General features: G+C 53.0%; 1 protein-coding gene across 3 annotated transcripts in view; it reads left to right on the forward strand.

Annotated features, from left to right (window-relative positions):
* Positions 1–6,913, forward strand: part of TTBK1 (tau tubulin kinase 1) — a 45,444-nt gene extending 38,531 nt beyond the window's left edge. For 2 of the 3 annotated variants that reach the window (XM_058432342.1, XM_058432343.1), the window contains 2 exons: positions 1,309–2,906; positions 3,634–6,913. In XM_058432342.1, the coding sequence (XP_058288325.1) occupies positions 1,309–2,906; positions 3,634–4,030 (1,995 nt within the window). In that variant the 3' untranslated portion in view covers positions 4,031–6,913. The remainder of the gene's footprint in view (positions 1–1,308; positions 2,907–3,633) is intronic. The other variant, XM_032141451.2, reaches the window with a different exon arrangement.
* Positions 6,914–15,655: the final 8,742 nt, after the last annotated feature.

The following is a 15,655-nucleotide window of genomic DNA, read 5'->3' on the forward strand; positions in this document are numbered from 1 at the left end:
AGCTCAGGAAGACAGAAGCCCATTGTGTTCGAAAACACTAGCAAAGTGCTGGACGTCGTCAGCACTGTCCCACCATGGAACAAAGCTGTGTCAGCCCTGATGGGCCCGGGGCATCAGGGTGGGTGCCTGGGGATGTCTGTGTATTGAACAGGGTGGAACTAGAGTGAAGGAGACACAGCAGCCAAGGTCCTGACCAGGTGGTCAGACCTTTCTAGTCTGGAAGGAAGGAGGCTAAGGGGGACATGGCAAGAGTCTAGAAAACCAAGGACTGGTTTGTCCATCACATTGCCAAGGGCTCTGCACAAAGCTTTGAAGAGGAAAATGGAATGAAGCTCAAGTATACCTGTTGAGGGCTGGACAAATTCCTGGCTGAGAGGATGGATTGGAGGTCGAGGGGCCCAGCCTGCACTTTTTTTTTTTTTTTTTTTTGAGACGGAGCCTTGCTCTGTCGCCCAGGCTGGAGTGCAGTGGCGCAATCTCGGCTCACTGCAAGCTCCGCCTCCCGGGTTCACGCCATTCTCCTGCCTCAGCCTCTGCGAGTAGCTGGGACTACAGGCGCCCGCCAACACGCCCGGCTAATTTTTTTTTTTGTATTTTTAGTAGAGATGGGGTTTCACCGTGGTCTCGATCTCCTGACCTCGAGATCCGCCCGCCTCGGCCTCCCAAAATGCTGGGATTACAAGCGTGAGCCACCGCGCCCGGCCAGCCTGCATTTTTAAGGGTAGAGGACAGCCCCGCCTTTGCCCTTGTCCAGCACAGGATCTGGTGGCCCTGGGCAGCCAGCTCTGGCCACAGAGAAACTGCACACCCTGAGGTGGTACTGAGGGCATCTAGGAGCCAGCCTGGCACAGCCCATCCAGGAAGTGGCGCAGATACTTGCCGCCCGTCTCTGGACCTGGCTTTCTCATCTGTAAAAGGAAGGGCTGATCTGCGTGGTGGTCGTGGTTCCTACCAGTTTTCATTTTCTGTTATTGTTGCTGACTCGGGTGCAGGATGCACATGGTGATGAGAGGGGCTGGGGACATGGAGAGGCTGGGAGGCAGAAAGGCCAACAGGATCAGGGCCTGGGACTTCAGGGAACCTAGAGCATGGACAGTCATTCATCAGAGGTTTGCTGAGCACTCACTAGGCGCCTGAGGACAGAGCAGTGAACAAGACAGACCCAGTGCCTGTGCTTCCCTTTATGGAGCTCACACTCTGGTAGACGACCCGGGCCTGTGAGTCTCCTAGCTTGTGGGTGCAGGTGAAGGCCTCCTGGGCCCAGGAGGGTGGGTGACCTCAGAGGGTCCCTATGTGTGCCCCTTGCAGGTGTTCTCCGTGGCGCCCCCATTTGAGGTGAATGGCCTCCCACGAGCTGTGCCTCTGAGTCTGCCCTACCAGGACTTCAAAAGAGACCTCTCCGATTACCGAGAACGGGCGAGGTTGCTCAACAGGGTCCGGAGGGTGGGCTTCTCGCACATGCTGCTCACCACCCCCCAGGTCCCGCTGGCTCCTGTTCAGCCTCAGGCTAATGGGAAGGAGGAAGAGGAGGAGGAGGAGGAAGATGAGGAAGAGGAAGAAGAGGATGAGGAAGAAGAAGAGGAGGAAGAGGAAGAGGAAGAGGAGGAGGAAGAGGAGGAGGAGGAGGAGGAGGAAGAGGAGGAGGAGGGTGCAGCGGCAGTTGCCTTGGGGGAGGTGCTGGGGCCTCGCAGTGGCTCCAGCAGTGAGGGGAGTGAGAGGAGCACCGACCGGAGCCAGGAGGGTGCCCCGTCCACACTGCTGGCAGACGATCAGAAGGAGTCCAGGGGCCGGGCCTCCATGGCCGATGGGGACCTGGAGCCTGAGGAGGGCTCCAAAACGCTGGTGCTTGTCTCTCCTGGCGACATGAAGAAGTCGCCCGTCACTGCTGAACTGGCCCCCGACCCCGACCTGGGCACCCTGGCCGCCCTCACTCCTCAGCATGAGCGGCCCCAGCCCACGGGCAGCCAGCTGGACGTATCTGAGCCAGGCACCCTGTCCTCTGTCCTCAAGTCTGAGCCCAAGCCCCCGGGGCCTGGGGCAGGGCTGGGGGCCGGGACAGTGACCACAGGGGCCGGGGGCGTGGCAGTCACCTCCTCACCCTTCACCAAAGTTGAGAGGACCTTTGTGCACATTGCGGAGAAAACCCACCTCAACGTCATGTCTTCCGGTGGACAAGCCTTGCGGTCTGAGGAGTTCAGCGCTGGGGGCGAGCTGGGTCTGGAGCTGGCCTCTGATGGGGGAGCTGTGGAGGAGGGGGCCCGAGCTCCCCTGGAGAACGGCCTCGCCCTGTCAGGGCTGAATGGGGCCGAGATAGAGGGCTCTGCCCTGTCTGGGGCCCCCGGGGAAACCCCCTCAGAGATGGCCACAAACTCACTGCCCAACGGCCCGGCCCTTGCAGACGGGCCAGCCCCGGTGTCCCCGCTGGAGCCAAACCCTGAGAAAGTGGCCACCACCTCCCCCAGACGCCATGCTATGCCAGGCTCTCGCCCCAGGAGCCGTATCCCTGTCCTGCTTTCTGAGGAGGACACGGGCTCGGAGCCCTCAGGCTCACTGTCGGCCAAAGAGCGGTGGAGCAAGCGGGCTCGGCCGCAGCAGGACCTGGCGCGGCTGGTGATGGAGAAGAGGCAGGGCCGCCTGCTGTTGCGGCTGGCCTCAGGGGCCTCGTCCTCCTCCAGTGAGGAGCAGCGCCGTGCCTCTGAGACCCTCTCAGGCACGGGCTCCGAGGAGGACACGCCCGCCTCTGAGCCGACAGCGGCCTTGCCCAGGAAGGCTGGGAGGGCAGCCGCCACCCGGAGCCGGATTCCCCGCCCCATTGGCTTCCGCATGCCCGTGCCTGCTGCAGCCCAGCAGCCCCCCAGCAGACCCCATGGCGCGGCCCCAGCATCGGACACAGCCATCACCAGCAGGTGAGAAACCGCTGCCAGCCCCAGGGTGGGCAGAGGGTGGCCACAGGCCTCCACCAGCAGGTGAGAAACCGCTGCCAGCCCCAGGGTGGGCAGAGGGTGGCCACAGGCCTCCACCAGCAGGGGCTTCTCCAGAACCAAGGTCAGGGGCTATGGAAGATCAGGAGGGACCCTCAGTGACACCTCCTGTCCAGCACCTCCCAACTGTGCTCTACCTCACTCTGATTGGGGTTCCAGCCCTGTCACTGGGCTCAGGGAAGTGGCTTCAGTAAGCATGTATGGAGGGGGTGCCGGAGAGGCCAGGCTTAGGAAAAGCTGATGGGGGCCAGTGGGTCCACACACAGCTTCTGGTATGCCATGGGGCATTGGAAGCCAAAGGATAAAGCCTAGTGCTTTGACTCCTTGGGAGAAAACATTATTTCATATTAATATAAACATAGGTATATTCTAGATTAGAATGCAAAATCCATGAGAATTTTAAAGATGAAATGAGGACCCCAAAGAAAGCCAGCAGCAGGCTCTTCCAGCAGCAGCCTGGAAGCGTGTGGCCCCTCGAGGTCCTGCCCTGGAGGACAGAGAGTCAGGCCTCAGTTTACCCATCTGTGCCATGGTCTCAGTCTCAGCTCTGAGGATGCCGGACTCCAGTGCTCAGTGCCCAGGAGGATTCTGAAATATTTCTCCTTGTTTTGTTTCTTTGCCCTCTTCTTTTCTCCTGCCTTCTGCTCTCAAGCAGGCTCCAGCTGCAGACGCCCCCAGGGTCGGCCACTGCTGCTGACCTCCGCCCCAAACAACCTCCTGGCCGCGGCCTGGGCCCAGGGCGAGCCCAAGCCGGAGCCAGGCCCCCAGCCCCGCGCAGCCCGGGCCTCCCCGCGTCCACATCCGCCCCGCGCAATGCCAGCGCGTCCCCCCGGAGCCAGTCCCTGTCCCGCAGAGAGAGCCCCTCCCCCTCGCACCAGGCCCGGCCCGGGGTCCCTCCGCCCCGGGGCGTCCTGCCGGCCCGGGCCCAGCCTGATGGCACCCCCTCCCCCGGGGGCTCCAAGAAAGGACCTAGAGGGAAACTCCAGGCTCAGCGCGCAACAACCAAAGGCCGGGCAGGAGGCGCGGAGGGCCGGGCTGGGGCCAGATAATGACGCCCGCGGCTCTCCGCGGTCCCCCACCCTCACCCCGGCCCCCCACCCGCAGCCGGCCACGCTGGAGCAGCTCCCAGCACAGCCTTACGCGCCCGACGCGCGCCACCCACGGCCCCAGCTTTCCGCCTGCACCCGCGAGGACGCGCGCGAGCACACGCGGCGCCCCGCCAGGCCTTAGGGCCGGTGGGGGACGCGGCCCCGCACCGCGGGAAGGGTCTGCCTCCCCTTCCTCGCCCTGTGTCCTCTCATCCTCCCGCCGCCCGTCAGGCCGGCGAGCCTCACATCAGTCTCTCCGCCCCGGGGAAGGCTCAGCCACTTTTCATCGAGGACTCCACTTCTGGGGACGCCCGGTTCGTTGGCCCACCAGGCCTAGGCTGCTCTCCATGCTCCCCCAGCAACCTCTTGCCTACACCTCCTGCGGCACCTTGCCCTCCTCCGACCCCTTTCCAGCCAAAGTCCCCTCACCCCTTCAGAGAAGCAGCCTCCAATTCCAGAAGTGGAGGCTCCAGCCTCCCCCCGAGGGTTCAGCCCCACAGTCTTCTGGGAGCCACTGTGGCCAGGGACGGCCTCTGGACTGCCAGGCTGGGGTTGGGTACCCAGGGAACATCGGTCTACTCAGGTGTGAGGGGGCAGGTCTGACCTGCCCCAAAGTCGGCTCCATCCTGGACAACTCGGTGAGAGGTAGTGGGCAAGTGATCTTGGAGATGGGTGGGCAGGTGATTCTGTGGGCAGGGGATGTGCTCCCCTGCACCTCTGGGGTGCAGAAACCTCTTGCCTCCTAAATTTGGGTGGAGCCTCTGTGGGAACCATAGGAAGTGTGTGGGCTGCCTTCCTGGGCAAGTATTTCCCGGTGGGAAGTTGGAGGGGGCTTTAACAAAGTTTTACTCCCTCCCCTGTTCCCCTGATCTAGTGCGCAGGACCCCTCACCATCAGGAATTCCTTCCTGTCATCTAACCTCAGTCCTGCCTACTGCAGTTCCAGCCAACCTGCTCTTTCCTGAGTTCAATGCGGGTGGAGAGTGGCTGGTTACCATCTTTGCGCTGGCCCTTCGGAGATTCGGGGACTCAGTTCTGGTGGGGTCACCCTCCCTGTCCTCCCGCCTGTGGGAGGGAGGGAGGGCTGGCTCAGGCATCGTCTCCCGCAATGGGCAGAGAGAGCAGAGACAGGTGGACCAACAGACAGCTGGCACCTGGAGGCAGAAAGGCCCTTCTAACTTCCAGATTGTATGCTTGAGTGATGGGTCCCCAGCCCAAGCCCACTCTTCCCTCAGCTCACCCTTCAGCCTGTTCGTTCTTGCCCCTGTCCCAGCCGGTGCAGCTGCTCTACTCCAGGAATGGATGTGGGGACTCTTCCTGGGTTCTGGCTCCTGCATAGCTCACCCCACCTCATCATGAGCCTCAACTGCCTACATCTGGGGCAAGCAGCACACTGGCTGCAGATGGGACAGCCAGTCCTGCCTATCTGGACAGGCCCCTGTAGCCTCTGTCCCCTGGCCTAGCCTCTCTGTCCTTCCCTGAGTCACAGAGAGCAAGCCAAGACATCCAGGGAAAGAGGAAGAAAGGCCTTAGTGTGCCCCAGCAGTCTGGCTGCGTCCAGCCACCATCACCCGGAAGGATGCCCACAAGGCAGCTGACCCTGAAAGCAGCCTTCCCCTCATGGAGAGTCAGCAGCTTGGGCAGCCACCTCCAGGCCAGGGTGGTGGCTTCTCTGCAGACCAGCTGAGGGGAGGACTCCTGGGTGGATAGCCTTTGACGTCCACCCCACACTGATGCAGAAGCTCCCAGAACACTCAGGAAAATTCTCCGGACAGAGCCCTCCTTGTCAACTTGAGGCCCTCCCAAGGCCCTCTACTGCCCTCTGGGTCCAGCAGAGGGAGTGGAGGAGGGGCCACTGCCTCCCACCTAGAGCTTCTCCGAATGACAATCAGCTCGTGCCAGGTGGGGACCAGGGCATGATTCCTGGTGCCCAGGCCCTGGGCCTGCTCCTTGCCACCAACCGAACCGTGAATGTAGGGCCCCCAGCCTCACCTCTGCCCCAGGACCAACAACACCCTGGTTTGGAGCTGGGAGGAAGAGGGGGGCCTGAGAGAGCCCCAGGTCCATTCTACCCCCAGCTTCACTCAGCACTGGAGCGGGCAGAGACGCAAAACCCAGTCTGCCGTTGGGATTCCAAACCTCCCTAGGGCTCCCAACTGACCTCAGGCCTCTGAGTCACTGAATGTCACCAGGCGAGGTGGGGGAGGGAAAGTGGGCCAGTGGGGAAGGGGTCACCTAGGGGACTGCCTCTGCCTCTCCCCAGGAAGCATCCAGGGCAAAGGAAGCCACATCTCCCGGTGCCCCCAACCCCAGCTGCAGCCTCTTCCCCCTGAGCATTCATTCTCTCCACTAGGCCTCCAGGTCCTGAGCCCTTCCTCTGTAAAAGTGTCACACCACCTCCCTCAGCACTTCCCCATCACAACAACCTATGTCACTGACTCAGATGCGGGGTCTGCTCACCCCAACACATGCCTTCCCTCCCCAGCTGCACCGTGCACGAAGGGGGCACAGGAGAGGAGAGGGGCCGTGCCCCAGGCTCCCCATTTCCCAGCTCCTCACAGGGGCCTGGTTTGCTCAGTCTTCTCAACTCCAGGGACCAGCCCTGGTGGGCATGGGGTGGGGAGCAGGGAGTTGCCCTTCCCCTCCCTCGGGAAGCCACCTAAGAATGTTTACATGCCAAACAGAATGTAACACCCCTCCCCAAGCCCTTCCCAGTCACTGCATGGCCTCTGCCCATCCTGCACCTGTCCACCCCACCCCAACACCCTGGAAGCCACTGTCAATGATTAGATCGGGTCTCGGAAGGGAAGTAGCCATCACACCATTAAAAAGCCTGTGGACCTTTTTCTGTTGGCTTGGACTCTTCTTCCCTGCGGGAGGGCAGGCAAAACCCAGTTCCTGGGGCCGGGTCTGCCAGGAGAGTGGAGCACAGGTTGGTGGGCAAGTGTGAAGGGACTGTCCTGGAGGCAGGGGAGGAAATGAAAGCTCAGGACAGACACAGGTAACTTGCTCAGTGTCACAGAGGAGGAAGGGGACTGTCCTGCTCTCCTTCTGACTGCAAAGCGTACACTCTCACAGCCCTCTGGACGCTTTTCCTGAGGGCCAGAGACCCTGAGTCTGGCTTTGTGCAGAGAGGCCAGGAGGAAGAATTTTTTAAATAATTTGTACAAATTGATGGAGTACATGAGAAATTTTGTGACATGTATATAATGTGTAGTGACCAAGCCAGGGTGTTTACGGCTTCAATTACCCAAGTACAATACATTTTGGTTAAATATAGTCACCTTACTCAGCTTTCGAACATTGAATTTATTCCTTCTATCTCACTGTATGTTTATACCATTTACTTATTTTTATTTTTTTTGAGAGGAAGTCTCGCTCTGTTGTCCAGGCTGGGGTTCAGTGGCGTGATCTCAGCTCACTATAACCTCCGCCTCCCAGGTTCAAGCGATTCTTGTGCTTCAGCCTCCCAAGTAGCTGGGATTACAGATGTGCGCCACCATGCCTGGCTAATTTTTGTATTTTTACTAGAGACAGGGTTTTGGTATGTTGGCCAGGCTGGTCTTGAACTCCTGACCTCATATGACTGGCCCACCTCGACCTCCCAAAGTGTTGGGATTACAGGGGTGAGTCACCACACCCCGCCTGTACCCTTTAATTCACTTCTCTTCCTCCTTCCCACTCTCGAGGAAGAATTTTCATTACCCCAAAGTTAACAGACAAAACTGAGAGTGTCTGGAAAACCATGCAGTGTAGCAGCTCACAGGCAAAGTTACTATTGTGAAAAAATCTATCAAAATCACAAATGAGCATAGCTTGTGTCCCAGCTTCTCTACTTTAGAACTGTATCCTGTGGATGTACTTGTACACTTGCAAAATTACATGTGTCCAAAATTATTCACTGTAGTATTCTTTGTATGGCTCCAGAAAGCCTCATCTGCACTTGTGAAACCCAGAAAGTTCTGAAAACTGGGATTTCTCCCATTAGATTGGCACACACTCACTTGTTATTAAAAAAAAAAACAAAAAACCTGACAAGACTATTTATAATCTTTATTAATTCCACTTATCCATATTTGCAGTGGAAACATTAACATGTTTGATGATGGGGTAGGTCACATTAGGGTATTTTATTATTTTTTATTTTTTTGAGACAGAGTTTTGTTCTTGTTGCCCAGGCTGGAGTGCAGTGGCGCAGACTCAGCTCACTACCACCTCTGCGTCCTGGGTTCAAGTGATTCTCCTGCCTCAGCCGCCCCATGGCTAAAGTTACAGGTGCCCGCCACCACGCCCAGCTAATTTTTGTATTTTTAGTAGAGATGGGGTTTCACCATTTTAGCCAGGCTAATCTTGAACTCCTGACCTCAGGTGATCTGCCTGCCTTGGCCTCTCAAAGTGCTGGGATTACAGACGTGAGCCACCGCGCCCGGCCCACTATTAGGGTATTTTACAATATATGGAATATGTGCTAGATTACCTTTCTGAATATATATATATATATATAGCTGACCCTTGAACAACACAGGGGTTAGGGGCACCGAACCCCTTGTTGTTGAAAATCTGCGTATAATTTTTGATTCCCCCAAGACTTCGTTAATAGCCTACTGTCGACCAGAAGCCTTACCAATAATAAACAGTCAATTAACACATATTTTATATGTTTTATATATATTATATACCGTATTCTTACAATAAGGTAAGCTAGAGAAAAGAAAATGTTATTTAAAAAACCATGAGGAAGAGAAGATATTAAGTGGAAGTGGGTCATCATAAAGGTCTTCATCCTCGCTGTCTTCAGATTGAGAAGGCTGAGGAGGAGGAGGAGGAAGAGGAGCGGTTGGTCTTGCTGTCTCAGGGGTGGCAGAGGCGGCAGGGGTGGAGGAGATGGAAGGGGAGCGGGAGAGGCAGGCACAAAACTTGTGACTTTTACTGAGAAAAATCAGTTTATAAGCAGACCAGTGCAGTTCAAACCCGTGTTGTTCAAAGGTCAACCATACATGTATGTACTTCTGATCCCAACAGTTTGGATAAGAGACTATGGACCTATAAAAGTTCAGAAGAAATCTAAATGCCCAATTGGGGCTGCTCAGTAGAACATGGCCCACCCATAAAATGGGGCCCCAACCATGGGGTACTGTGAGACTCTAAAATGAGGGGCGCTAGCTGAGTGCTGTGATGTGTCTGTAGTCTAGCCACTTGGGAGGCTGAGGTAGGAGGATTGCTTAAGCCTAGGAGATTGAGTCCAGCCTGGGGAACATAGTGAGACCTTTTTCTCTAAAAAAAATTAATGAAGGAGTTGTCTCTTTGTATAGTATACACTTATGGACCAGTCTCCAAGACCAAGAATAAGAAAAAGAAGCGTACATATAATGTACAATTTTGTGTCTGGAAAGGCAGGTGAGATGAGTGAGAGGTGTCTGGCTGCCATGGGGCGGGAGAGCTGGGCAGAAAGGAGACTTTGTTCTGGTGTACATACTGTAGGAGCTTGGGAATTTTGAACCCTAGGTTCACTCGGTGTAAATCTTTCACCTCGTCAATATATAAACAAACAACTTTGGGTCCAGGCCAGGCTCCTGGCTTTGTCTGAGATCCAAGGTAAAAAGGCCCAGGCTTGCAAAGTCCTGCTGTCCCTCCAAGAAGGCCACTCCCTGGCATTCCAGAAACATCCTGGCTCCTGGGACACTCTTTCTGTTGGCATGGATGCCAGCGTGCTCTAGGCCCTGATTCATTAGCCTTCAGTGGAATCTCCATGTGATTTCACTTTCCTTCTTGTTTAAACTGTCAAAAGCAGGACATACTTACGGTAAAAAGGCAAATGCTAAAGGCATATAAAATAAAAGCCCCCTCCCTATCCACGAAGCTGACCACATAAAGGTAACTCTTGCAAATGGCTTGGTGTGTACCATTTCAGACCTTCTTTTTCCTGTTTGTAATTAATAGCGCTCTCTGTCTATATATAATATTTATTATAAATAAAAAGAAGAGCATATTATACCTACTATCCTGAAACGTTTTTTTTTTTTTTGAGACAGGGTCTCACTCCGTCACCCGGGCTGGAGTGCAGCAGCACAATCATGGCTCATTGCAGCCTCAATGCCCCTCCCCAGCCCTGGGCTCAGGTGGTCCTCCCATCATATATATGTGTATATATATATATATATATACACATATATATGATGTTTTGGTGACTATCTTCTTTCACTTAGCATGTTTTCAAGATACTGCCATATTGTAGCATTTATCAGTACTTCATTCCTTTTTATTGCCAAATAATATTTTATTATATGGACATACCACATTTTGTTTATCCATTTGTCAGTTGATGGACTTTGGGTTGTTTCTGCTTTAGGCTATGATGAGTAGTGCTGCTATGAACATTTGTGTACAAGTTTTTGTTTGGATGTATGTGTTCACTTCTCTTGGGTATATACCTAGGAGTGGAATTGTGCTGGATCATATGGTAATGATATGTTTAACATTTTGAATAATTACCAAACTTTTCCAAAATTGCTACATCATTTTATACTTCCACCAGCAATCATGAGAATCCTTGTGTTCTTTTTAACAGCTACATCATATTCCATGGCAGGAATGTTCCATAATCTATTTAACCATCTCTATATTGATTTTTCATTACTCTTTCCGACTTTTCACTATTTTCACTATTTTAAATAGTGCTAAACTTGGTGCTAGAACTTCTTGGCTCCAACCTATCTTACTTCTTCAAGTCTAATTCTAGGAGAAACTCCCCCAAATAATTAAATAGACAAAAATGGTACCTTACTGTATTTTTAAATTTTCTCGATAATTGAGATTGAATGAATGAATGTCACGGATTATTCATTCATTATTTATTTAATCCATCTTTCATTCATCCAACCCATTAATTTAACTAATTCTGCAGACTACTGCTGAGCCCAACATGTGCTAGAGGCTATGCCAGATGTCGGGCACTGACCAGGCGCTGAGACAAAGCACAGCATGCCCTGAAGGAGGTAGCTGGGGCTGGGTGTGATGGTATGCGCCTGCAGTCCTAGCTACTTAGGAGGCTGAGGCAGGAGGATCACCTGAGCCCAGGAGTTCAATGCTGTACTGAGCTATGATCATGCCACTGTACTCTAGCCTGGGCGACAGAGCAAGTTAAAAAAAAAAAAAAGTGATTGGAAATTAACTTTCATTTTACATGTGGCATGTGCCTTGATACTCAAGGCATAGGGAGGAACTCCCCACCCAGACTGAGAGCTTCAAGGAAGACCCCTAGAGAGAGATGTGCCTCTTGGACGGAATTTTGAAGGACAAACAAACAGGAGCTGGCCTGATAGAGGAGAGGACATTCCCGGGAGATGGGGGAGCAGCACGGGCAAAGTGTGGGGGGCGAGACTGCATGGAGTTCAGTGTGGGGAGTCACAGGCATAAATCGTGGAGTGGAAGAGAAGAGTGAGGAGGGAGTAGGGCCAGGCTTGGAGCCAGGACAGGCTGTGCCAAGGAACAGGGCTTTAAGGCATTGCAAAACCCTCTGCTTACCTCCTGCCCCCAGGAGCCTGAGACTTGCCAGGCACACTCACTTCCCAAGGCCCAGCTTGGCTGTCAGGGACTACCTGATGCTCTGCATGTGAGGGCCTCCCTGGTCCCTGGCAGACCTTCTCCCTGTTCCCCCACAGAAAGACATTTCTTTGTCCCGTGGTCAAAGAGAGGTGTGAGGGCAGGGGCACAGAGAAATACATGGCTGGAGCAAGGTTGCTCTGTCAGGGGCTAGATGGGTGCCACAGACCGGGGACATTTAGATGAGCTCCTTTTGATAGAGAGGGGCCCCTCAGAAAAGAGACAGGGGTGGGAATGTGGAGGGTCTTGTGTCTCTAGTCATCAGACGCTGGGGCCTGCTGAGATTTTCCCATGGGCTACTGATGAGTCAAGGCCAGAACAAGAGATGAGGCCAACGCAAGGCTAAAGGACTTAGAACCATCTTTCTAAGTCCTCAGGAGTTTCAGGAGCCTGCTCATTGCCGAAGGTGATGAGGTGATATGGAAGGAGAGTCTGCATGGCCATGGGTTAGAGGTAATATGACGTAAGCCCATTTTCAGGAGCTCCAGGTGGCATCTTCTGCATTTCTCCTCACCTTTAAACTGGAAGTGGTGTAACACCATCCATTACCACCACCACCAATTTTACCACAATCTGCACCTCTGTCTTCATTATCCACCATTACTAGTTTCGTCTTCACTCAGATCACAGACATTCTTCTCCCAAACTATCACCATCACCTCCACTAGGCTTTGAAGACATAATGATAAACAAAAGACAAGGTCCTTGCCTTCAGGGAGCTTACACGGTGTCATCACCTCCTTCACCATCACCATCACATCAGCAACATCATCATTACCACCATCATCACCACCATCACCACATCACCAACATCATTACCACCATCACCACATCACCACCACCATCATTACCACCATCACATCACCATCATTACCACCATCACATCACCACCATCATCACCATCACCACATCACCACCAGCATCATTACTACCATCACCACATCACCACATCACCACTACCATTACCACCATCACATCATCACTACCATCGCCAGATCACTGTCACCATCATTACCACATCTATCACATAATCCTCATCACCACCACTACCCTCATGACCACATCATTACTACCAGTGGCCCTGGCCCCATCCTCTCATCTCTACTCCAATCACCCCTGTCACCATCACTTCCATCACCAGGATCCCCACCTCCCTATTATACCATCCATCACCATACTTACCACTGTAATTGATTTTATCATTGCCACCATCAACAGTGTAGGAAATGATTACATGGGTTGCAGCAATGGTTAATGGTCACTGAAGCCCCAATTAAGATGGATAGGTCATCTGAGGTCACTCAATGGGGAGGGGGCAAAAGAGTAAAAGGCCTGAAGTGCAAGAATTCCCTATTGCAAGCAATCTCAAATTGTTTATTCCAAGAATGTATTTTTCCTGAACCCTCCAATAATTCTAGTAATAATTCCAATTAAGGAGTTATTTTTTTTTCTTTTTTTTGAGTCAGAATCTTACTCTTACACTGTGCTCAGGCTGGAGTACAGTGTTGCAATCTCAGCTCACTGCAACCTCCACCTCCTGGGTTTAAGCAATTCTTCTGCCTCAGCCTCCCGAGTAGCTGCGATTATAGGCACGAGCCACCATGCCCAGCTAATTTTTGTATTTTTAGTAGAGACAGAGTTTCATCATGTTGGCCAGGCTGGTCTCGAACTCCTGACCTCCAGTGATCCACCTGCCTTGGCCTCGCAAAGTGCTGGGATTACAGGCACGAGCCACCATGTGTGGCCAGGAGTTATTTTTCCATTGCACAAGGCTCCTCTCCATCCAGTTTGGTATAAATGAAGGTCTCTACCTTGGCCTCTGAGCTCAGGTTAGAATTCCCAGGTTGGAGGGGTGGGAGGATGGTTAAAATACAATCAAAACCAGCTCTTAACTGGTGATTCAGAGTCGATCTATCCTCTGGTTAGACTCAGCATTTCATATCTGCCTGTCCAGCTCCATCATCAGCCATCATGTTCACTGTCACCATCATTCTTCAATGACATCAGAGAAGAGAGCTTCCATATGGGGTAGGGCCAGGGAATAAGATGGAGCCAGAGGTAAAATTAATGCCAAATTACTCTCTGGAGAAAGGGGCTGCAGATTTATTTATTTTTTATTTTTTATTTTTGAGATAGAGTTCCACTCCTGTTGCCCAGGCTGGAGTGCAATCGCACGATCTCGTCTCACTGAAACCTCCACCTCCCGGATTCAAGCAATTCTCCTGCCTCAGCCTCCTGAGTAGTTGAGATTACAGGCGCTTGCCCCCATGTCCAGCTAATTTTTTGTATTTTTGGTAGAGACGGTTTTGCCATGTTGGCCAGGCTGGTTTCAAACTCCTGACCTCAGGTGACCCACCCGCCTTGGCCTCCCAAAGTGCTGGGATTACAGGCATGAGCCACTGTGCTTGGCCAGGGCTGCAGATTTAGATTTGAGTTTCCTAGGAGCCAGTGTCAAGAGGGAGAGGTAATCACTGTATGATTATCAGCTATTTCTGATATTAAAGCAGGAGAGAAATTCCCATTGTGAAAACTAAGGCGTCACAGCCAATGGCTGAGGTTGGCCTCGTTAGCTGTCCTCTCTGGCTGTGGAAAAACTTCAGAGTATTACCCTGTGGAGCCATTGGATGGGACATGGAGATGGGGTGACCACAAAACTTACCTCTCAGGAGCTGCAAAGTGTTATGATATTTTATACATTTTATATTAATAATATGATTACATAGTATTAAATAAGGGAGGAGCCAACAGTGTGAGGTCACACGTGAGTGAGGATGAGAGGGGTGGAGGTGTCTCCCCTTGAGCTGGTCTTCAGGGAGGTTTGGACATCCACTTGGTGAATGAGGAGGCCACATTGTCCAAAGGACCACACTAGGGTGTGACACGCCAATGAGCTGGTGTGTGCAGAGAACTAGAGGGAAGGGAGCATGTTGGAGAGGGGTCAGGGGTGGACTGGGGGAGAGGATCTAGTCCTAGGGAAGTCATAAGGGCCAAGCTAAGGAGCTAGACTTTCCCCTTCAGGCAGTAGAAGCTGGTGAAGGGTTTTAAACAGGGTTGTGACCCTCTTAGATTTGTGTTTAAATGTTCACTGTGGCCAGTGTATGGAGAATCGGTTGAAAGGGGTGAGACTGGAGACAGGGAGGGTTAGCTTATTTAACCCTCCTGTAAGCTCCCTAAGGGTAGGGACCGTGTCTGAGGCATCTATGTACCCTCCAGAATGGCGAGGATGCACTAGAGACTCAAATGTCTCTTCTTATTGTCACCCCCTGTCACTGCCACCACCATTAACTGCCTCTTGCTTCACTCCATGGCTGTCAGCACCCCCATTAACACACGCCATGCCATCGATTTAGCTCCTTTCCCAGCACTTTCGCAGGGAGCCCAGCCTGGAGCAGATTGGGACATCACCAGCTCAGCAGCTTAGGTCAAAAGTGAGATTCCTGGTCTGGAGCCAGGGGACCTGGTCTTTTCTTCAGCTCTGCTGCTGAGTCATTGTGTGACCCCAGCAGGTCCCCACCCTGTCTTTAGTTTTCTGACCTGTTCAAAGTAGGAGCTGGATTAAACTAGTGGGTCTGCCAGCCAAGTGTTTGGAGAATCAGATGAGAATAAAGCAGACATTGCTGGTTTCTGCTGTACTTTTGCTGCAGGGACCATGATTGAGAATTGAGTGGGAGGGTCAGATTGAACATTGAGTCTTAGGTATTGCATGTACCTTTGACAAGACCCTGGTAACGCCCCCTCCCCCATTCCCTACCCCTCCAAAAGGTAATCTTAGGCATCGCAGGTACCTTGGCAACGCGCCCCCCGCCATTCCCTATCCCTCCAAAAGGTAATTTAGGAAGCTGCTGGAAATAGGGGAATGGGACAGACAGTTGGAACCATATGTATGGGGAGAGTCCCTGAGTGAAGTGGGAATGGGACGAGCCTGGGACCCTCAGAGACATCAAGTTGCCCAGTGTCATCACAAGTGTGTCTTAGGCCAGGGCAT

Source organism: Hylobates moloch, unplaced genomic scaffold, assembly GCF_009828535.3.
Source record: "Hylobates moloch isolate HMO894 unplaced genomic scaffold, HMol_V3 SCAFFOLD_20, whole genome shotgun sequence".
In the NCBI taxonomy this organism is placed as follows: domain Eukaryota; kingdom Metazoa; phylum Chordata; class Mammalia; order Primates; family Hylobatidae; genus Hylobates; species Hylobates moloch.